Source organism: Poecilia mexicana, unplaced genomic scaffold, assembly GCF_051168715.1.
Source record: "Poecilia mexicana isolate PSO_F unplaced genomic scaffold, ASM5116871v1 scaffold_17, whole genome shotgun sequence".
Lineage (NCBI taxonomy): Eukaryota > Metazoa > Chordata > Actinopteri > Cyprinodontiformes > Poeciliidae > Poecilia > Poecilia mexicana.
The window spans coordinates 20,331,174-20,354,538 of record NW_028263386.1 but is presented as its reverse complement, the minus strand read 5'-3'; the positions used below and the strand labels follow the sequence as shown (position 1 = coordinate 20,354,538).

At 37.7% G+C, this 23,365-nt stretch overlaps 1 protein-coding gene across 1 annotated transcript in view; it reads left to right on the top strand.

Moving 5' to 3' along the window:
• Window positions 1-7,679: 7,679 nt before the first annotated feature.
• The window catches only part of LOC106931405 (uncharacterized), a 73,673-nt gene continuing 57,987 nt past the window's right edge, over window positions 7,680-23,365 (top strand). The window contains exons 1-2 of the mRNA XM_088014827.1: window positions 7,680-7,754; window positions 17,884-18,065. Of these exons, the coding sequence (XP_087870953.1) occupies window positions 17,888-18,065 (178 nt within the window). The 5' untranslated portion in view covers window positions 7,680-7,754; window positions 17,884-17,887. The remainder of the gene's footprint in view (window positions 7,755-17,883; window positions 18,066-23,365) is intronic.

Here is a 23,365-nt window from a genome sequence, read left to right as displayed (position 1 = left end):
CTAACATGACCTTGCCTTTCCACGTCAGGAAAGGCATTTGTGTTGATTTTTTTTTTTCAGCAAACAAAAAATACAATTCATTTTATTTGCTAACCAATTGTTAGTCATATAGTGATTTATATTTCAGATTTTAAAGACTTTATCAGCTTCTTTAGCTCTGAAATACGATGCGATTTGCCCCGTCGGCCACAAACATTTTGACGTCAACAGTGCAGCTCCATCTTAGCGCCTTACTTTGAAAGCCTCGTGTTGAACTGATCAAAGAAATCCTGTCGAGCTTTAATCTAAAACAATGTAAGCAAAGGCCTCAAATCCTGTGTGCAACGTGTGTCTGGCTCTGTGACAACATTAAATTTAGTAACCATCAACTAATGCTGACGCATGGAGGATGTTGGTATTCCTTGGCTCTTTCTGCAACACTATAGCCAACAGGAAAACCTCCAAAGTATCCATGTGCTCCTTTAATCTTCACCGTTAAACCATTTCTATTGTAGTATTTTCATATCCAATCAGAAGCACAACACGGGAAACGGCATTGGTTCCTGCAGCTGCTCTCACATCTTGCGCAAACCGTTGTCTATACAATGAAATGTATAACCTTCTGCGCGCATTAGCGCTAATTAAGTGCATGCATTTGTGTTTATCTCTGTGCATTGCACAAGTCTTCAACTACACCAGCTTAAATTGATGTGACCAGCGGGATGTCGAGGAGCAGTTTTGAGCAGCCACATCCTAACTAAGTTGACGTTAATATCCACTTAAAGCACATTTGCACTAGCAGTGGACGCCCATGTGAATTTTAATCTTCATTTTGTGTTTCTAGTTGAAAGGAATGAAACTCAGAGAGGCGTCTTCTGCTGCCATAACCCATCAGGTCTTAAGGATCGATGCGTTGTGGCTGCAGGTTTTATTTGACTCGATGTTGCTTTTCTATTGTCTCAAACTTGTCTCTCTATTCTCTTCTGACCTTTGACACCAACAATGCGTTCTGTCCATGCAACTGCCACTCACTGGATGTTTTGTTGTTTTTTTTCTTCTCTATGTTTCTTCTCCAAATACTTGATAAAGCTCCTTGATCAGGAGCTCCACCATTACTCCAACCACCCTGTTTGGCACCAACAAATAAAGCACCTCTTTTCTCTCTTTTCTTCCTCAATCTGATGCTATTTTAACCTTGAGTAAGAGGCCAAAGTAAACATAGTTGTAGCCATGTGAAAAGCTGTGTTATTTGTGTTAACAAGCATTTTAACAGGTGGACAGGGACAACTTTTTTTTTTCTCTGTACTGTGCTGTGAACTTCCACAAAGCTATGGTTTTATTTTTAAAAATAGTGCAACGGATATTTCGTCTATTTTCTACTATTTATTTAATGTGCTGTACAGCATAAATACAGCATGTAAATTCTGTTAAATTACATTTTAGCTACAGTCACTTGTAATACAACATTTTTAAGAGGGTTGTGAATTGCTGCACAGTGCAGGTCGTTTCCAGTCATGTTTTATCGGCCATCAGAATACATTTCCGGCGCTTGTGTTTCGCTTGCACAAAAAGTCGGCATTACTGTTTGAAGGCAATACTGTACTAATGTTCTCCTTCTGTTTCTCTCCAAAGTAAATATGGACAACTTCGAGTTTCAAAGATAATAGTAGGCAAGCGTATGCACATTTCCTTCTCCCATCGAGGAGGAAATTTTATATTGTCACCCTCTGTCTCTCTTCTCTGTGTGTATGTGTGTGTGTGTTCATTAAAAACACACACACACACACACACACGTAAAAGTGGAGAGGTGCTGAAAGCCACAGACGTGAAACATATTCAACAATGTGGTAGAGGCTCACTCTCACAGACACGGAGCAAAAGAGGAAACCAGAGTGAATGAGCCGACGAAAGAGAGGGAGTAAAAACCCATCTTGTAAGAGGTCTGTCTGACACGCATCACCTGCGGGCACAGCTTTCTTTCTTCCATTTGTTCATTTAATAGCTGTTTTTTTTTTTTTTCTTCAGCTGGAGAGTAATCTAAGAAATGTAGGCAAGGCCTATAGTGAATATATTGTGAATGTAACAAACATACATTTTTAAACAAATATGGTTGATGGATGATATGTTTTAACTCCTATCAATACCTAATCTCATTGGGGGTTTTTTGGGGGGGAGGGTGCCTTTTTTTTCTTTTTGTTTTTTTTTTTTTGGAGACCATGTTGTGATAGCTATCACAGCTGTAGATTTATATTAGATTGCTAATCCCTGTTGAGTCCACAGCGGTATATGCACACATTTGGGATGCTACAGTAAATGGGCAACACGCTAATGTGCCCCAAATTGTTTTAGCTTCCTCTAATTGCAAGGGAGGAAAATAGCATTTCACTTCTCCCCTTGTTATCAGTTCGATTTATTTAGATTCGGGTCCTAAATTTAGAAAAAGACGTGAAATGTCTGTAATCTGTTATTCCATCATGTTTAAAGGCAAATCCTTCTCATCCATCAGATCACTTGTGACGCTTTCAGTACCGGGCCCAAAGAAGTGCAATAAACCTTTGCTCCAAGACGTTTACACGCGCTACAAAGAGGCTTTGCCTAATATTTTACACAATATCCATACAATATTCTACCACAAAGTGTTCGCAGCAAGAAATCGCATCAAACCAACATTTGGTTTGATGTGTTCCCAGAAAGAACCAATTAAGATCCCTTTTCAGCTCAGTTTTATTTACAATCTTTGGTATTTCTAATATCTTATGAGCTAATAGCTTAATTAGGTTTCCAAGGCTGTTGGAAGAGAAACAGGCCCACAGAATCACAGATCCCCCACCATACTTCAGCATGGCGCTAAAAGAAATGAGCTTCTACTTCTACATCAATGCATATTTATACCCCAGTGAAACAGAAAATCATGGGTTACTTAAGAAGATAATGAAAACGCAGATTAATTAAAAATAAAAAGCATAAATTAGTCAAATAAACAGTGCTTCAGTTGAATTTATTTTTGAACGAATTGTTAGAAATGCTGATATTTGCACCAGAACAGATTTGGATAAGAACTTTTATTTCTTTCGATTAGATTTTTCTCCCATTTAATAAATATAGTCAAATTAAAAACTTTTTTATATATATACTTCTAACAAGAGATTGGGCTATTGCAGTATAAGCTTGCAAAGTTTCACATATTAAACAGTATATATAATACCTTTCCCTGAAATCTAAAGCAAGAGATTAAGAGAGTTTCATGATGTCTCTGAAAAGCTGTAGGCAAAAGTAGGGAGAATTTTTCTTCTCTGGATTGCATAGATCCATACTTTAACCAATTTTTGACCAGGAACTTGTTTGCAAGTTCACCATAGCAACTAACTATAAAGCAGACTCCTACTAGAGCTGTCACACACGAGAGGTTGAAACTGGACAGTGATTTTATAGTCCAAGACAATTCAGTTTTTTTGTTGTCTTAGAAAGCACACTCTTACTTTGATTCTGCTGTATGCAAATAAACCCTCTTGGAAAAATAAAAACAGGACGATTATAAAGAAACAACCTGCTTCCTTGAGCAGGCTCCATTAGGGGTCAGTCTAATGTAGAGAGTGAAACAGACGTGGGCTGGAAAGGTTTCGCTGCTCATTGCAAGCAGTGGAGACTTGGATTAGTATTCACAATCAGTTCACAACTCTCAAATCATATGATATTGTATCATATTAATTATGCAATATTGCTGGTTTGCCTTGGGTTGCTGGTTTTGTCCTGCAACCCAAAAATAAGCTGTCAAAACATTTTCCATATGCGTGTCTTGAACTGCTACAGTTCAAGAATCGGTTCAAGTAGACAGATTTCTAATTTGTCTTGTTTTTTCTCAGTTGAAAACACTCACTAGAAAACATTCACAGTTATTTTTTTTTTGTTTGTTTTTTTGTCAGTTATGAGAAAACAAGCAAGATTATATGTTTGATATGGCATTTACTACAATTAAAACTTCCACGCAACTAAGCAAGGTCAGTTACTGCGGACAGAATGAGAAAGTCCAAAACTGAAGCCTTTTTAATGCTCGCCTAACATTTGCTCAAGTCTTTTACTGTCACATCCTTTTTATATTCCCCATTGATCTCTTTTTTAGTCTCCGTGTTATTTTGATTCTCTTTTTTTACTCTGCTTGTATGGATCTTTCAATTCTCTCTCACATATATTTCAAAACACAATTAAGCTGCTTGAAAGCTGCAGTAAAATCCCTGTAATGCCCTTTTATATAGTTACGTAACATGTCATGCTCACAAACAGAAAAACAACAACAAAAAAGTAAGGAATTTAGAAAAGAATACTTTTATCTTGTCTCATGTCTTTTAAAAAAAAAAAAAAAGCTTTAATTTATTGCCTCAATAAATTAAACGTCAGATAAGCGTAAAATTGTGTGTGTGTGTTTTGTCGCACATTTGATGCAGCAATGAACAATCAGCAAGAGCAGAGGCGTTCATTCAGTTAAGGGTCAAATAAGGTCCAAATATGGTTCTAATCACTTCAACTGTCCCTAAGCCACACCCATTGTCAACATGGCATCCTTCCTGTTGTGTGTCTCACCATTTCTCACCCGCTCATTTCAATCTTACCCCCTCGAAACCCAGACACCCCCCATGTAGCCTCTGCCTTTAATCTTCTGACCATCTTTGAACTATCCTCCCCCAATCTCCTTCCAAATGGCTGTAAATGACAAGCTCTACAAAACACACGTTTGAGGTAACTAACGCTTAAGCTCAGAAAAATAAACCAAAAACTTAGCTACCATTTATTTGATTTTATAAGTAATCATTGGAAACACCGGATGCTCCCATGCGTCAACCGTGAAACACACGCGAAAGTAATTTTTTTTTTTTTTTTTTATAGAATATGGCGTTGAGGTCCTATGCCTTATTTGTGTCAATCCGTAAGTTAAAGGGCTCAACACAGCAGGGGATGATTCCTTATTTGGGTCACAGGAGTGTTAAAGAGTTAAACTGGAGTGAAATAGTGCAGAGTGAAGAGGAGAGTGATATCAGCTCCAATAACTGGTCTGTCACCCTCGATTCTGCCTGCACCCACATCTAACGGAGGGTATTTGGAGATGTTGACATTTAGCAAAGATGAGACTTTAATGATTCACGTTCAAGGAGAGCGAGTTTTCATGCAAACTTTCCATCCAATCTGACTGAGCCTGAGTTCTTGTTAACTGTTTCAGTGGCCATTTACAGGCACAATTTCTGACATACCCTGAAAGATTTCCAACCTTAATTGCAATGAGGAATTTTGAGGAGTAAAAAAAAAAAAAAAAACGAGAGAGAGAGAGTATTGGCGCAGCAAAAAGCAGAGCGACGTGGAGAAAAGATGGATTGTGAAACAGAGTTTTAGCTGGACAGAAACAGACATGCTCATGGGGAAAGACAGAGAGACAGAGAGACAACCGTGCTGCCAGGAACATTACATAACCCTCTATCAGGCTAGGAGTGAAGGAAGGAAGGAGAGAAAAAAGGACGGGAGGATGAGTAGAGGAGAGAATGGGCAGAGAGAGGAGGGCTATGAATAAACAGAAGCCAGTTTTAAGAGGGGATTCAGCCACACCCGTCTGCTTGGGTCAAAAAGAGATGCTGTTCAGATTGAGCGTGGGAGTTTTCATCATAAAACTGAGCTTTCTTTAAATATTTTACAACCTACGTGAAGATCACAGCTTAAATGCACTCGAGAGCCCTCACTCACTTCACAAATAAACTGGACAAAGTCATGGAGGCAGCCATGAGTTTTAGTACATGTTTACAGTACACACAATATGTGAATTTTGCAGAGACTATAAACAAGGCCAAATCAAATCGAAGCCATAATCCACGATAATCCTATAGAAACCCCAACAGCCAGCAGGTCATCCAGCTAGCTAGCAGCTCAACAGGGATCCAGTCAGTCGACTGTCCAGAATGGGTTTCATCCATTTCACTGCCTCCCAGGAAGAGTTTTAACATCCTACATTCGTAAATTCCTCAACACAATGTATTTTATTTGCTGCATGTTGAGACCAATTGCTGTGAAGAGATATCCTCTAGAAAGCACAGTTTGTCACACTCAATTGGCAGATTTTAAAGGGTTGCCAAATTCTCAGTAGTGCTTGGAGTGAGATAAGATGAGGGTCTGTATTAAAAAGAAGAAGAAAAAAAAGTGGAAAATATTTAAGCTGGTACAGCACTTTTGATCACACATAAGAAAAAAATAAAATATGGCCTCCTGACTGGTCACATTAATATTTAATCTGGCTAACCAGTTCACAGGATCAACATAAGAACAGGTTAAGAAGATGATGATAAAATGACAACATGTTAAGTAGAATCTCAGGATCTTCATTTTTTTTTCTTTCTTATAAAAAAAGTTTTGATTTTTTTTGTGATTCAGATAATGAATTACGTTATTATTTGAATGCTGTATACTTATCGCTGTCTCAGAAAAAAAATACTAAAACACCCACAATAGGCAATATGTGTATAAAATTGTGTACAGTAGATTTAAAAAAGTGCATACTTAAACAAGGAAGTGCTCTATGCTTGTACTTCTAACACTACATTATGAGGGACACAGACAGGAAAGGATGGCTCCAACTGCTCACAACTATATAAATAAACCAATCAGGTTTGATTATCTTAATGTGCAAAAGTTAATTAAAACTGAAACCTTTTAGGGCCGTTGATCATCAGTATATCTGGAAAAGAAGGACTAAAGCATGACAGTGGCTCAGTGATGCTCTGGGTTGCTTTGCTTCCTCTGGAATTTGACACTCGCGGTGCAGAGTTAAAGGCGGATTTAAATTTCAGGAAATCCTGGGAGAAAACATGATGTTGTCTGTGAGGAGGCTGAACCGTGGACCTTGTTGAACTTTCGCACAAGCACACTTGTGCTTGCATCTACACAACTGAAAGATCAATTTCAGAAGTCTTGGAACATACTAGAATAGCCATCATATCTTCCCAAATTAAAGCAGTGGGATTTGAAACCAGTAATTTCAACACTCAGGCCAAAGATTGTGAATTAACTGGATTGTTAATGAGGAGTGGGATGGAGGAGTAGTGTAGAGGTAGAATAATTTTGAAACTCCAACAGTTTTTGAAAGTGGTGTTTTGTGTTGAACTTGGAGAAACAATATGCAATATTATTTATGTTGTGCTATTTATTTATTTATTTTGTTTCTTTGTTTAGTTTATTTAGATCACCCAGATTCTATGTTCTACCAACACACCTATTTTCCGTGGAGGTTAAATCATTTTTAAATCTAAATGATGTCGAACACAGCCTCACATTGGTCAGTGAACAGTCGCACGTGGTTCAGGAGGTGTTGATCAGCATGTGTAGATGCAAATCACCGGTAGAATGGACTTCAGCTCAATTATTGGTCCTTGTACAAATACATATCCTTGTACATAGTTTTCACACTGGTGATTTTCTATGTATTATTAATTATGTCAGGTCTGCAAATATGTATCTTCATGCTGGATACATTCTATAACTTTATCCGGTAACGTCGGCTAGTCATGAGTCGTTTCCTCGGAGGTACGTGAACGCATCAGCAGTGTCCGCTGTTTGCAGATTCTAAGCACTCCATTCTTATTGCTCCCGGCTCCTGATTGGCTGAGCCATTCAGAAAGGGGGCGTGTTTGTGTCCTGGTACCAGACTGCTCTGCAAGCAGCTGAAAGGAAGAGAGATTTCCCATCACACACACACACTTGTCTCTACAACGTAAACACACTGCGAGGGACGAATTCACACGGTGAGTGGCTCATTTTCGCCTGTAACTGAGATTCGAGGTGTGTCATCGCGTGGTTCGCGATGGTTGCGTGTATTCTCGCTCTGCGCCATTATAAATGAGTGATGCCACTCGAGCCACGGTTAAAGCGTGATTTAGGTCTCGCGATGCAGGGACGTTAATGTGGGCCTCGTATTTCTCTGATTAGGATGCGTGTCGCCTTCTTAGACGTTTGCTGTTGTTGCTGTTTCTCATCCTAATGTAAGGAGATAGTGGGCGTGTGAGGAGGAGAGGGGTAGGGGGTGGGGGTGGAGGGCTGTCTCATGCAGAGGTCCGTGGATTCGTGCCTCTTTGTTATGGTGGTGATGCCGCAGTCGGGATGGTACAAGACTGCCCCTGAAAAAAAAATCCCGACGCTGTAGGAATAATGATGAATCCCCTTTATATCCATTCTGTGGTTCCTAGGAAGCTATTCATGAGTGTAGAAAGTGTTGTGACTTTGCTGCTTTTTTTCTCCTCCCACATTTGCCTCTGCTACTGTAATATTCTTATATGGGACTACAGTAAGAGGCAGATTATAAACTACGGTGATTTGTTTACTGCTGCACACACACCAAAGTCAAAGGCCTGTTACATAAAGGATTTTTTTCTGATGTTACAGCAGTCATAAGAACAGCCTGGTTTTCTATAGAGAGTAAGCCGGCCATTATACAGTAATACCCCCATCACCACTCTCTACAAACACACATATAGGCTACAGACAGCTGCATGCACACACACACTGCGTTTTCTGTGTTAATACTGCTCTATCATAGCTCATATGATTTTCCTTTCTGACTGTTTTTGTGCTCTGTTCGCTCTGTGGTTGACATCATATAGTTAATGGCAATGTAAACTGAATAAATAAATAGCTCGGTTTGGTTCTTTGTCAAATCCGTGACCCAGTTTGTATCTATGCATTGCCATTTCTCCCCCTTGTACTTCCATTTTGTACCTATGCACTCTAAGCACGCCGAATCATTTTATTTTTCATCATAGTTAAGTATTTTTTAACACTTATGGAGTTCCACATTCATAAAACCAACCAATCTAATGTCATTTAAACTACTGTATATCATAATTGCTATAATCCCATTCATTTTGGCTACGATCTCTTTTAAAATGTCTCAGATTATGAGCTCAGATCAAAGTTATTTTACATTTTTGGCATGAATGACTAAAACTACAAAAGGCGCAAAATAGGTTAGATTGTAAAAACGTCCACCTACTGCATCATCGACATTCTGCGTGGTTACTATCAGGGCCAGCCGAAGGCCAAAGAAAACCAACTACAGGTCACAAAGGGAAAACCTGAATTTCTATGCAACTAGGGTAGGCAAATGTAACTTTGATTTACTGCACTATGGATTAATCAGTGGAAGGTATGGGTAAAAGAGTAAAAAAAAAAAAATCCTTCATACTATCTATATATTGTCTTCTGCTTATTAAAGATTGGACGGCAGATCCAGGAAGGGAAACTCATCCCTTTACGCAGCAACACTCTACTACTCTCCAGCTCATTCTCAGAGATGCAGGGGCATTCCCAGGCCAGAAGGAATATATAGTCCCCTGGAGGAGCTGCTCTACTTACAGCCCTCCCCAGATGACGGAGGTTCCCACCTTTATCTCTGAGGTTGAGGCTGGCCACCCTTAAGATTTCAGCTGTGACTGGGATCTCCTTCATTCAGTCTCACCCTCACCACATTAGACACTGTCCCAGTCTGTTTATCTATCTCCCCTCCATTTAGCCATCACTGCTTGAAGTGGAAACTTACCACCTTTACATCGTTCCTATGACTGATGCCAACAAAACTGGGTGACCAGAGTTTTCATCGACTGTGTGGAACATAGAGTAGTAGAGGATGCCCCCTCCCCCACATGTTGCTGTGTGCTGCCGATTAGCAGAAAGACTGTTTGGATACATTTCCAGTTGCAAAACATGGTAGCAGCCATGGTATGAAAACTGAAGGAGTGTCGTCCATCACTCCAACTAAGGTTTTCAAATATAGCAGATAATCCAGCTAAATAAGCTGCTCAAATTGTTAGATTTGCTTTACTCTTTTAAGAAATGTCTGAAGAGACATTTGCTAAGGTTGAGGCTGGCCACCCTCAATATTTCTTACTGCTTCAGTCAGAAATCAAAATTACCTTATGCAAATGTTATAGATGACATTATTATAAATGTAGTAATGAATATTCAATGTACTTTTAGCTATAGTTGGAGTAATTTTTGCTTTCTCTTTTAAATATGAGCAATAATGGCATGTAGTATACATTTTGGTTTTAAATTAATGTTGATACATTGGGTATGTGAAACTGGTATTTTTGGCTCAGGTTTATAATACTATAAGGATCTTATAAAGGACTCTTGGCTCATCACAAGTAATCTAGTCAGACAAAACTTATGATGCACAAAACTGAAAACATTTTATATTCATCAGTGTAAAGACTTTTTCTCTAGGTTTCAGAAGCAATAGTTCATCTTTCTACATGGTGCAATTACCCATACTGTTAAAGTAATGAGAAACTGCTTAAAATTATGCCAACATAATGACATATATCAGACTTATATTTGACAATAGCAATGCTAAGAACTAAAAAAGAACAAAAACATTTATTATTTTCAACTTCCATACTTTAAAATCATTTAAATTAACAACCAGTTTGTTGTGTCACAGGCATTACAATTGAGTAAAGACTGCATTGGATGTATCATGCAAGAACATTGATAAACAATTCTGATATAAATGACGTATTATGAGTTGATATACTTGGAAGGCCAGCTAAATCAAATATGTTTTTGGTATCTACACAACTTTGAGCTGGCACTGGATACTAAAAAAAATATGTTAAAGAAATGTTTGTCTGTTTCATGAGAACGACCTTTCGTGTGGTGTGTTCAGAAGCACTTTGCTGAAAATAGGTGATATAAATCTGGGTGAAAAGCTGGAAGCGCACTTACATGGCTACACTATTATATAAAAAGGGGTCTAATCTGGAGTTTGGTTTATCTTCTATTGTCTTCTGAAAGCCTGACATAAGTAATATCTTCAGAAAAGTCTGCGGTCTGGGCAAGGATTTCCAGTCGGGTGTTTATTCGTGGTTTTTCTTGTTATCTGACAAGCATACCATTTGTCATCCTGTGTTATTCATTCTAGGTCTTCCAGTTTGTTTTCTGAATTGATTTGAGTCTGTGGCACTTTCTGTACTACGCGGTTCTTCAATTTCTTACAATTATGTTCTTTGAATGTTGATTTGGATCACTGCCTTCTCCTTTTCACACCAGTGTCCCCAGTGAAATACTGAGAGTGAATTTAAACAGCAAGGCTAACTCAACATTCAGCAGATTAAGTGTATTTGTTTCCAGGGCTGTTGCCCTTCAGCTGCCTTTACAAGGAATCACAACTGATCTTCCGGGTTCTTCCTGGTGATAATAGTAGAACGGTACCAATTGATCCATTACCAGTAATTGCATCATCAAAGTGGGCAATCATTTAGGCTAGGATAAGAAGTAAATCAGAGGGTCAGTTCAAAGGAGCTTTATGGATGTGGTGGAAGAAGACATGTTAGTTGGTGTGAGGGTGGAGGATGCAGAGGATGTTGCTAAATGGAGACAGGTGATTCGCTGTGGTAACCCCTGAAGGGAAGAGCTGAAAGAGAAGAAGAGGAGGAGGAGGAGGAGGAAGTGAAGGTGAACCAAAACTATCTATTACACTTGTACTCTGTTACTAATTGAGCTCTTCTTTTGTTGAGTGATAGAATTTTAGGATTTCAGCTTCACCTGTCTTCATCGTGTCTTTTAGAGTTGCTAATGTATTTTAGATTTCAGATTAACAATGATGCATGTGCTGCAGTTACTCAGAAATCTATAGCTAATAAATTATTTACACCTTAATTACTTGCTTTAGACAAGCTTTAGATTTTACTCCGACATCTGTATGTTGTAATTCTTATGTCCCTATGGGGCCCACCTAGTTCTAGTTACTGCTACGACCACTGAGGGGGAATTTTCAGATTCGTGTCGTCACCCATACAGGATCCTCATTCAGATGTTTTTATGATCTTTGCGTCTTAATGCTTTGATTGACCCTTTGGTTTTGTATTTGGTTCTTTTTGGGGTTTTGTTGTGTTTTGGTGTCTGTCATTCCCAGCTTTCCATGTTCACTCTTCTGTGCTGACATTCTAATTAATTTTTTGTGTTATGTTTTTTAGCTTAAATTCTTCCTACCACTCACTTCCAGCAGTTGGAAGCAGGTCAGTTTCATTACATCCTTGTGAGCTATCCGTATGCTACCTACCCCAACTGTTTTTATCTCCTCTGTTGTGCTGTCTGCTGTAATCTGTTATCTTTGGTTCTCAGTTTTGTAACAGTAACTTTTTTTTGTGCCAGTTAATTTTTTTTTATTTTTATTTACTCCAGCATGAGACTGTTTTTCTTTTTGGTCCTATTCCGTCACATTCCTTGACAGGTTTTTCTTCTCAAATATAAATTTTAAAATTGCTACTGATATTGCTTAAATTCTTTCCTCTGATAATAGCAATAATAAATTCGGAATCAATATGTTTGATAAAATTAAATTTCAGATAAATAGGCTTGACCTCAGGAAAAACTACAACTCTTTTTTTAGTACTTAAATGCTCTGTGCATGAAAGTAACTATTTAATTCTGTTATTTCTATGTTGTTTCTATAGCTGATATATGGTACATTGCTTTGTGTGTTTGTGTTTATGTCAATATTCATATTCATATTTGACAGTTCAAGTAATTCCACAATTTGATACAGATCCATTTGTGGTATTTCATACTTGAATAGGTAACTGGTTGTGACTCAGCCATTTTTTTATTTATTTTTATTTTTGTTTTTTTGACCATCAAATGCACAGCAGTAACAATGCAAGTCTAAGAGTAAATGTGACCTTGCTGTAAATTAGAAGTTGACTAAATTGACCAAACAGAAACTTTGGTGGAAACATCAAAGGTCATGCTCTCCTGCTGACTGCAAGGCTGAGATTGCTATTAGAGCTGACATCAGACAGCGCAGCAGAATGAAGGATGGGTCAGCACAAAATGTCCCTCCATCAAATCCACTAATGCATTAAAACACGTTCCCTCTGTGCAGGACACAAGCAGGAGGTCTTCATTCTGAGTTGAAACCTTTTCTGTTATCAGAAGGAAACTTTAGGGTTATTCTAAAGCAAAGCGATTTCACCGTGTTTGACTATTAGGAATATGCCATTTTAATTGTTATAGATTAGCTCTAGTTAAATACAAATTTGATTATGTTGTTTCTACAGTTACTGCACTTATAATGAGTTTAGTTTCTTTTGAGAGAACTCTCATCTAACATATTTACCAGTTTTTGTGTACATTCTCTCTAAGGGGGTCTGCTTTTGAATAGTTAGATATGATTTGGAGAACATCCAACATTACAAACGGTTCTCTGCCGCCTCCTCGTGAATTTTCTCCTCACTGGGAATCTGGATCGCTTTGATGCCAACTTCACCGTCAACAGCAACACATCAGACCCAGAATCTCACACAGTACGGATAGGTTAGGCTAAAATAATCTATTATGCAGACGTTTCTTTTAATTTCAGGTTTTTGTCTCCATGTGATTTTGTTTTATCTTAATGTGCAGTTTTAACTCTTTGGATCACTTTGCAAACACGCACACACAGAAAACAGCCTCATTCGACAGATTTGTGGCGTTAGTAATTGGGTTGGTTGATGTGCTGACTGTCTGCACCTTTCTTTTCAATACCGATGTCCTAGATGTGCATTTATATATGTGTGTGTGATTGGTGTGTTGACACACTGTGTTGTCAGCAGTAATCTAAACTGCTGCTAATCAGACACTGTGCATGGATGTGTGTGTGTGTGTGTGTGTGGGTGTGTCGGAGCCTGTGCCCATCAAGAGGGGAAGCACACAGGAGCTGCTGAGTCACCATAGGGACTGGATGGGCAGTCGTCGCAGAATTTTGTTAACTGGTTAGATTCTGAACTCACTCACTCATTTACAAATGAAGTGGTTTGTTTGAATATTTTCCTTACTTTGCTTATTTTAGACTGTTTTACTATTATGCTACTTTTATCAAACAGCCTTTCTGCCTTGAGGAAGATATTAACAACAAACGGCTGTAGATTTCAGTAACAAGAGCATTAGATCAGAAATAAAGGCTGAATTAGAAATATAAATATTAGCAATTCAACTCCACAACCAGTTTGACTTATTGAAAGTTAATGATAGTTATTTGTCTGATAGATTTACTGGATGCCAACCAACGTGTCGAAAGGTTGAATTTTGAAAAAAATAATTCTTAAGTGTATCTCAATAACTTGGAGCATTTATACATTTGCAGTTTCAGTATCTTATTACACATTTTATTCATTTGTCATACTAAAAAGTACTACTCCGATATGTTTCTCTATACATTCAATCACCTTTACTTTTTGTCCAGTTTTTCTGTTTCTGTTTCTGTTCAAGTTGGACTTCAGGAGACAGAAAAGCAAATGGAGGGGAAAACCCACATCGTGCTGCAGCAAAAATAGGTTCTGCTTGTCGAGACAGAAAATGAGATCCTCTCTGTCGAGACATTTTTATAACAAATAGAGAAAATCTCACAATTGGTTCACAGGAAATAGTGCTCACACAACCTAAGAAGCCTCTTTCAACACATGTTGCAATATTGAAACAAAAATCACAAATACAAAGTAGGATACAGAATCTCGCTAGACAGAAGTTGTCAAAATAGTTGTGCTCACTGCTTGGTGGCAGAAACATGTAATCTAAACCCTTTTGTGCTCTATGAATGGAGATGATGCTCAGCTGCAATTTTAGCCATCAACAAGCATCCTGATTTTAGGAACAGTTAGTTCCCCAGGGCCATTGACCTCTCTCTCTATTCATTGCTGTTACATCATTAGTGCAGCTTTTGGTATTGTAGGCCTGCCCCGTAACTCCACTGGAGAGCTATGCTGTTTCTCACTGAGTGAGGAGCTGAAATTGTTGGTTTTGTTTGTTTGGCTAGACAATCATTTCTTAAACTTAATAAATGTAACAGATGACCTTGTTGAAAGTTACATTTTCAATAATAAAGTGTGGCGAGTGTCCTCTTATTTTTCCATCTCTTTGTGTGCATAGATAGAGTTAGGGAAAATTGTATGCCCTGGATTCCTACACTGTCTGGAAAAGTATGAGGAAAGCAAATGTACTGAATGTAGCATCAAGCATCTGTTTAAATCAAGAGTAGTCAATAAGATTATACAAGTTACGAAATGTTGTGAATGGGGGGCCTTCTAAGACAACTTTGTCCTGGACCCAGGCCTGCTTGTGGTGACGGTTCGCATTAAACAATATTTTACTCATGGTTCACAGTAAAAATGAAATGTGAAATCTTGTTTGATTTATAAGCTGGATTTTGTTGAAATTGAAGAGGCAAAGTATGTGCTTTGCACAAACAAAGCTCTTGTCAAAGCTTTGTTTGTGCTTTGACAAGAAATTTCTCCGGAGGATAAAATGACTATGATCAAGACGGGTTTTGTTTGCAACTTTACAATATTTCTTGCACAATCCGGCTCTATTATAATCTTGCTGCACAGCACAGTTTGGGGCTTTCTCCCAATTACTTGGATTCCTCCAGTAGAATTTCTACCAGGCAAATGATTGAAGAGAAGGATGCGTTGTGATTGCAGGCAATTTTTTTGGTAAGCTTCATAGCGTCAAACTGCTGCATTATATTTGTCATTTGCTTTGTACATCAGATCTGATGCACAAAGCGAATAGCGTAGAACAAGGGGCTTGTTTTTACCAGGCCGCTCAATATGTGCTATGCCTGAGTAAGCTTCAAACTTGGCTTCTCATCAAGTGTAGTGACTATTTGCTAAAACAAAAGGGGTGACCTTTGGCAGACCTAGCCAGATCACTCTGGAAGGACCAAATGTAAATCCCTCTGGAATGCTTTGGGATCCTCCAGAATGAGTTTGTGGGTGTCAATGATGAACTGATCTCAGAAGTTGACAAAAAAACAAAAATCATGAGAATTGACTTTAAAAACCTGCCCTGCGATGGCCTGGCGACTTGTCCAGGCTGTACCCCACGCCTCACTGGTGCCAGAGATAGTCACCAGCCCCCAGCAAGGCAGCATGAGGTTAAGCATGAATAGACGATGAAATTATATAATATCATCTTACAATATCACTAGACTGTGAAAGCCAGACATTGATTCATTATTTCACCAGTGATATCTGATCTAAATCAACTTGGGTTCTGAGTGGTCCGAAGTGATAAAAAGCCGAACTATGTTTGAGGAAAAGATAAAATCCAACTCTCAGGCCAATGAATATGCTGTTTTATGAAACCCCTGCACTGAAGCGATAAATAATGCAGCAACGAGAGCAACAGAGGTCAGGAGGCACCACTTAGGATTGGCTCATTTTTATATTGGAACAGCACTGAGTAAATCCTGTCTGTGTGATGAATGCATGGGAAGCAGGGGACTATAAAACTGTGAAGGATTAGGGGATAGATTATATGGGAGCTAAGCATCGATGAGAATTATCGTGGAAAAACGTCTTTGTGTTTGAGACCCAGTGAACGACACGGGGACAACACTGGCGTAGACAAAACTGAAGGAAGACAGCGGGATTAAAGAGGCTCAAATTGAAAGTGAGAGCAGAAGTTGTGTGAGGTGTCCGCTGTGCATACCCCTATCTGTGAAACAATGGCCCACAGTCCTTCCTGAGGCCTGCTAACAGTCTACTGTATGTCTTCATGCTGGCTGCTTTCCATGTGGTGTGTGTGTGTGTTACATTTGCGAGACAATGACAGCTTGTTTGCCTGCAGTGCAGATGGAGGGGTAAACAGAAGCAGAGAACAGAACGAATCGGGGTTCGTGCAGTTAAGGTGTCAGGATGCAGGCTGATTAAAGGTACATTGAACTGTCCATTAGAGTTTTCTTGATTGCCTTCATGCAGCTGTCAACTCAAAGTCAACACAGAGTTAACACACAGGAATAAACAGTGGCATGTATAGCTCAAAGTTGTGCATTTTGTTTGCCAAAACTTTAAAAAATACGAAACAAAAGCAAATATTGCCTTCAAACAACACAACATGCACCAACGTGCACAAACTCTTCCAATCAATTGGACAGCAAAACACTGCATTTGCTTGTCATTGTATTACTTTCATGCCTATGCCATTTATCTAGGCTGCATCAAATTTTCCTTCTTGCAAAAAATTGGATCCACAATCAGAATGCTTTGATGCAACTCTTACTGATTCCTCAACTGATTCCCTGGTGATTTCTGTTTTGGTTACCATGGTTAAAACAATGGCTCTTGGACTGGTTGAAGGACATCTGTGTTCACTGTTTTGGCAAAAAGGTGCGGAAAATGTGTCAATCCAATGAGAAAGAGTTAACATGTTTGCAAGAGGTTTCTTCTGCTCTCCTGTGATAGTGATGATGAAAACTGAACAGATCCCCGTTTCTTTAAGCGGGTCAAAGCAATCAAAAATAAAACCTTTATCATGCAAGTGGTGCAAGCTTTAGCCTAGTCATTGCTGCTAAACCCTAGTTTTACTTTCCCAGACCTGTGTGTCATGCTAAACATGGATTATGTACATGCATAAAGCCTCCACATGAGGTTAGCGATAAACACGAGAATAAAACACGAACATTGAACATCAAAGCTTATCAGCCTTCTCTTTTCAGGCAAATAGTACAACTTACAGAGAATTTCTTGACACTGATTAATGAGGTTCTGTAGCTCAAACCTGTAATATGCCATTGTTTTTGTATGATGTATGATGCATGATGCGAGTGACTCATTCAGGGTCAAAGGTCAAGTTAGAGATTGGTAGCAACATCTCAAGACATCAGACAGGGAGTTTGTTTTTTGTCCTTACACGAGTCAAATTAGGTTTTATTAAGAAAAACTAAACGTGCGAGTTGCCTGAACGCTGTGTGTGAACTGTGCTCACGTGAATTAAGGGGAAAATCATTGGAACGAAGCAGTCACACGTAAACAGTGGCAGAAAGGAGACATGGAAGTAGCACAGCACAAAGATGAATGAAGGTGACCACTTTCAAACGTCTGTTTTCTCCCCCTCCTTCAGGAGTATGGACCTGAGTCTGCGAGATGCTCTGGGTGGAGGTGGAGGCGGGGCTCCAGCTGAGCCCCTGCTCAAGAGAGACTTTGTGGCTTCGCTGGAGAAGGAGAGCTACGACGACAAGGTGGGAGAGACGGTTTCCAAGACCGACTACAGACCCTTGGTGGATGGAAAGGACACCAAGAGTGGTAAGTTGCCTTTAGTGTGCATGAAGAGCTGTGAGAATGAGCTGTGATCCCATGCCCTCTGTGAAGCTTCACTTTGAATGAACGAACTGAGAATGAGGTGGCTCATAGGCTTTTAGGAAAGTCAGCTGTCCAGTTAGTTTTGCATCACTCTTTGTTTTCCTTTTTTTTCCCCAAACGCTGCCTTCAGGCTTGACTGTGATTTCCTGCAAACAAGATTCAACACTGGTTTTGTACCATGTAATTGAAATAATTTAAAAAAAAACACACAATTGAATAGATGTTAAGGCTCGTAGAAATATAATTTTTTACATTTTTCCCTTGTTTTTAGTGGGATTAAATATAAAACGCATACATAAAGTGATACACAATCCACAAGTGATGCATAGTTTTCAGTAGAAAATATAAATAGTATACATACCCCTTTGCTGTGAGGCCCCTAAATAAAATGAAGTGCAATCAATTGACCTAAGAAGTGACCATATGCTAAATATTGCCTACTTGTGAGTCATTTAATCTAATTTAAACTCAGATTGAGTTCAGTTGTTCTGTCAAAACCTCAATAAACAACATCATGAAAACCAAGTAACTTGACCGAACCTGGCGCTAAAAAGCTGTGGCGAGGATTAAAGCAGAGGCAGTTCAAGGTCAATGTTTTAAATCACAACTAATAAGTAATTTTAAAATGTTTCCTTTATCATGATGGGTGACACAAAGCTCCTGCTCTGTCTGAAACTAGACAGATTTAGCGAAAGGAAAGTTGAGTGCAAAAAGTGGCGTGACCGTTGTAGAGATATTTGTTGACACAGTGGAGACTCTCTGTGTCGGCGTGAACGACGAAAAAGGTCCAACGCAATAAGAGAGAACTGAGATTGGATGCTAAGACTGAAGTGATATTGGAGTAAAGTGCAGGGTGGAGAGAAGGAAAGCAGGTAAATAGCGCGAACTGTAAAGCCGTGTTGCGACAGATGAGGATTATTGCAGCTCTTACCAGGGGAGTTGTTCAAACATCAACAGGAAGAGGGTCCTAATAGAGCATCGCTGTTTGTATTCTAATGATTTCACATGGAGGGATTACCCATCTATGGTGGTTTCCACCTGTCATATGCTGGGTAATTCCAGCCTTTCATTCATTGGGGCATGTAGCTCTCAGTGTTATGCTCTATTTATCAAACTGCAAGATATTATAGTTGAGCCTTTTCTTGTTTTGCTGAGAAATATTTAGTCCCTTTTTTTTATTACAAAATAACAAAATTATCTTGGTTTCTTGGTTGTATTGGTAAACGACAGTTAGGCAGTAACAGAAATCTAAATTTACACTTTTTCCTAACATTAGCATCTGTTTTTGCTAGAATATCAAGCCAATTTTAAAAAATTTTAACTACATAAAAAAGCCATTAAACATTCGCAGAAAATGTGTGTTGTCTAAAATGTTTTGGAAAATCGAATGCGACACTCTGCTGTTATTTTTGTTATCACACTATGAATCCAGCTATTGATTTGACCGATTTGTAGCAACATGTTGCCTAAATCTCCATTTCAATATAGATAAAGCCTTCTTTTGAAATATTTTTTTAATGTGATTGTGAGTATGTCATAATCTTATTTTATTAAAAATGATCAGATTACATGGATGGACTTTACTTGACCTCTGCTTATCATGCAGTCAGTTACATTCATGTTGTCTAACTATATATAGTGAGAGGATCACATGAAGAAAACAAACAGAGATAGATGATTGATAAAAGGAGGAACATCCCCTGACATACCAAGGCACAGCTGGCATGACAGTGATCCACACACATCGTCAGCCCCAGGAGCTGGTTTTTGGAAAGCAGGGTGTTTTCGTTATGTTGTGAGGACGTGAATATGCTTATTCAGTGACATTGCAGGAACTTGACTCGGTCAAGGGAACACAAAAAGAAAATATTCTTAACTGAGACTACTGATGAAGATTTATAGTTTTATTTGAAGTCCCTATTGCATAAAATGCACTTACCTTCATCAAGTGCATTATCTTTGAATCTTAAAATAAATCCGGGGCAGTCCAATACACACCTGATGTGTCATGTAGGCTTCCGTACAATAGATTCTTGAAATAATTAAGATACTTAAGTGTTTACCTTTAGCTGGACAATATGTCTATAGTGGCATATTTTATGCATAAAGGTTACAAATAAAATAAAATAATTTGTTACATTAAAATAAATTGGGAGGCGCGTCCAAAAGAACCCTTTTTGTCTGAACATCACAAATTTCAAGCTGGAGTTAGCTAAACTCTGGAGGTACTTTAACTTTATATGTGAGCTTTGATCAGATGAGATTTAGTGATCATTTCAGCCAGACTCCAGGTGGGTGGGTTCTAGATGGGGGCCAACGGAGTACCTAAGAAATTATACTAAATAAATGTCTTATGTTAATACTCAGTGATGGATTTTTTTTTAACCTTCACAATTTTACTTTAACAATGAATTAAATATTCTAGTGCTGCACTTTTAGCTGCTGTATAGAGATAGGATCACATTTCCATCTGCCAGGGATCTTCAACCTGGATCTCTGGAGACAGATGTGTCTCTTTGGCTCATTTAATATATCAAATGATGAAATATTGCTATGTTTTTTTGTTGTTGTTGTTGTTTGTTTGTTTCAAAAACCACTCACTAAAATACCAGAATGTTCACATACCTTTTATACTTTTGGCTGTCTGAGGACACATTTTAAATATTAAATCAGGTGTTATGAGTTTACCAAATACTTTTTACACTTGCTACGTGTTTAAGGTGTGCTACTCTGATTGGAGTACAATTTTGGGGTACTCTAACCGACCTCTACGCATGAACGATTGCTCTATGGATAAGTTTTTAAAAACAAAACTAATGTCTATCACTGCAGCGAACGTCCCACCCCATGAGAGCAGGACGACGCGCCGTGGGGAGCGTCCCTTATTTTTATTTCTGAAAGGTGGCAACCCTAGCTGCAGCCTGAAGTTCTGGTTCTGGGTGGATTATTGTAATGTTCAATATAATGACTGAGACATCAGTGGAGCCATGCAGACAGAAGGGCAGCATCGCTGGTTCAACAAGTCTGATGATGAAATGTTTAACTTCATCTGTGTGCTTTAATGAAAACTCCTCCTTTCTTTGAGGACTCCGGTGCCACTAACCTAATTTGTTAACATTTATAGGAGACTTGATCCTGATTAATGTGTTTCTACATTCGACACACCTGTTCAGAGTTGCTTTTGAACCTTAATAAAAGGAATATTGACCAACATATTCAACGTCTATTGATCATCTTGATCAATACAAGATGATCAATGTTGGTCACTGGCTTTGCAGTTGTCTAGTGTAGGTTGTTTTTATGACTTTATTTTTGTGTTTTTTATGATGTAAAGCTCTTTGAATTACTGCAATGTGCTATACAAATAAACTTGACTAATTGATTTATTCAGTTTTATCCCATTCTTAAGTAGTTTTAACTGAAATTAAAATCATATTTTTTTTATATTAAAATAAGATGAAGCGAAAACCAAGCCTTTTTTGGGGGCAAAATGAATGTACGTAGCTGAAAATAGACACCAACATCGGTAGCCTACAAGGTACTTGTTAAGCTTAAGGCTCTGTATTGATGTTAGCTAGTCATCTTTTAGCTAACATTACCTGCATCCAACAGCTTTACTCAACTCAGTCGGTTAGTTTGGAGGGAAAAACTGTGAAAAGTTCTTTACGTTTTGCTGGTTTGCTGCCATGATTCTAACACAAACCTACGTAGCTCCGCACAGCAGCAGCAGGTCTCCTTCACAGGTGTAAACCCAGCGCGAGCAGCGTAGAGCTCATGTTGCGTTTAAAGGCGGCTCGGAAAAACAGGTTAAAACATGTTAACAACGGATGAAACAGTTTAACTGTTGATAAAAGTGACAGAGGACACAAATATGGGAAGTGTGGAAGCCTCTACTGTATCAAATTGGCATGGGAATAACAGAGAGTTGGCCATTCTAAGGTAAAAACCCAGAGCATACAGCGTTCATGTTTTGTTTTTTTGTTTTTTTCATCCAGACGGCTTGAACACTGCAGGTAATGTTAGCTAAAAGATGACTAGCTAATATCAAAACAGAACCTTAAACTTAACAAGTACCTTGTAGGCTACTGATGTTGGTGTCTATTTTCAGCTTCATTTTGCCCCCAAAGAAGTTGATGCCCCCCCCCCCTCGTCACACGCGTCTTTTCAACCAGACAGCCATTTGTAATCCATAGTATAGGGGGGGCGCAGAAAATGTTTGGAAACCACTGGGGGGGTGCAGAAGAAAAAGTTTGGGAACCACTGCCATAAGGTATGCTGGATTTACGAGGTATGACGATATGACAGATAGTCAGGAACACTGTTGCACATGACCTCACGATAATCTTAAGTGATGCTATTTATTTATTTTTATAACATTTTTAACCCTTTGGTGTGTTGCTGTTTGGATTGTTAATCTGACTATTATAATTATTATTATTATTATTATTATTATTAAAGAATCATTACGTATTATGACAATATACATATACATACTATAAGAATAATAAAGAATATATATAGATAGATATTTGGATATTTGTTTATTTATTTATATATATTGTTAAAGAATCAGCAAACATACATACAATATAAATACATTCATATATGAATAGATGTATATAGATATCTACATGTCTATGTATATTTTCTATTAAATATGATTAATATTATTATTATTATCATTATTAAAGAATCATTACACATTATGGCAATATACATATACATAATATGTATATGTATATATATATATATATATATATATATATATATATATATATATATATATATATATATATATATATATATATATATATATAAGAATAATAAAGAATATATATAGATAGATATTTGGATATTTGTTTATTTATTTATATATATTGTTAAAGAATCAGCAAACATACATACAATATAAATACATTCATATATGAATAGATGTATATAGATATCTACATGTCTATGTATATTTTCTATTAAATATGATTAATATTATTATTATTATCATTATTAAAGAATCATTACACATTATGGCAATATACATATACATACACACATATACATAATATGTATATGATATATATATATATATATATATATATATATATATATATATATATATAAGAATAATAAAGAATATATATAGATAGATATTTGGATATTTATTTATTTATATGTATTTATATATATATATATATATATATATATATATATATATATATATATATATATATATATATATATATATA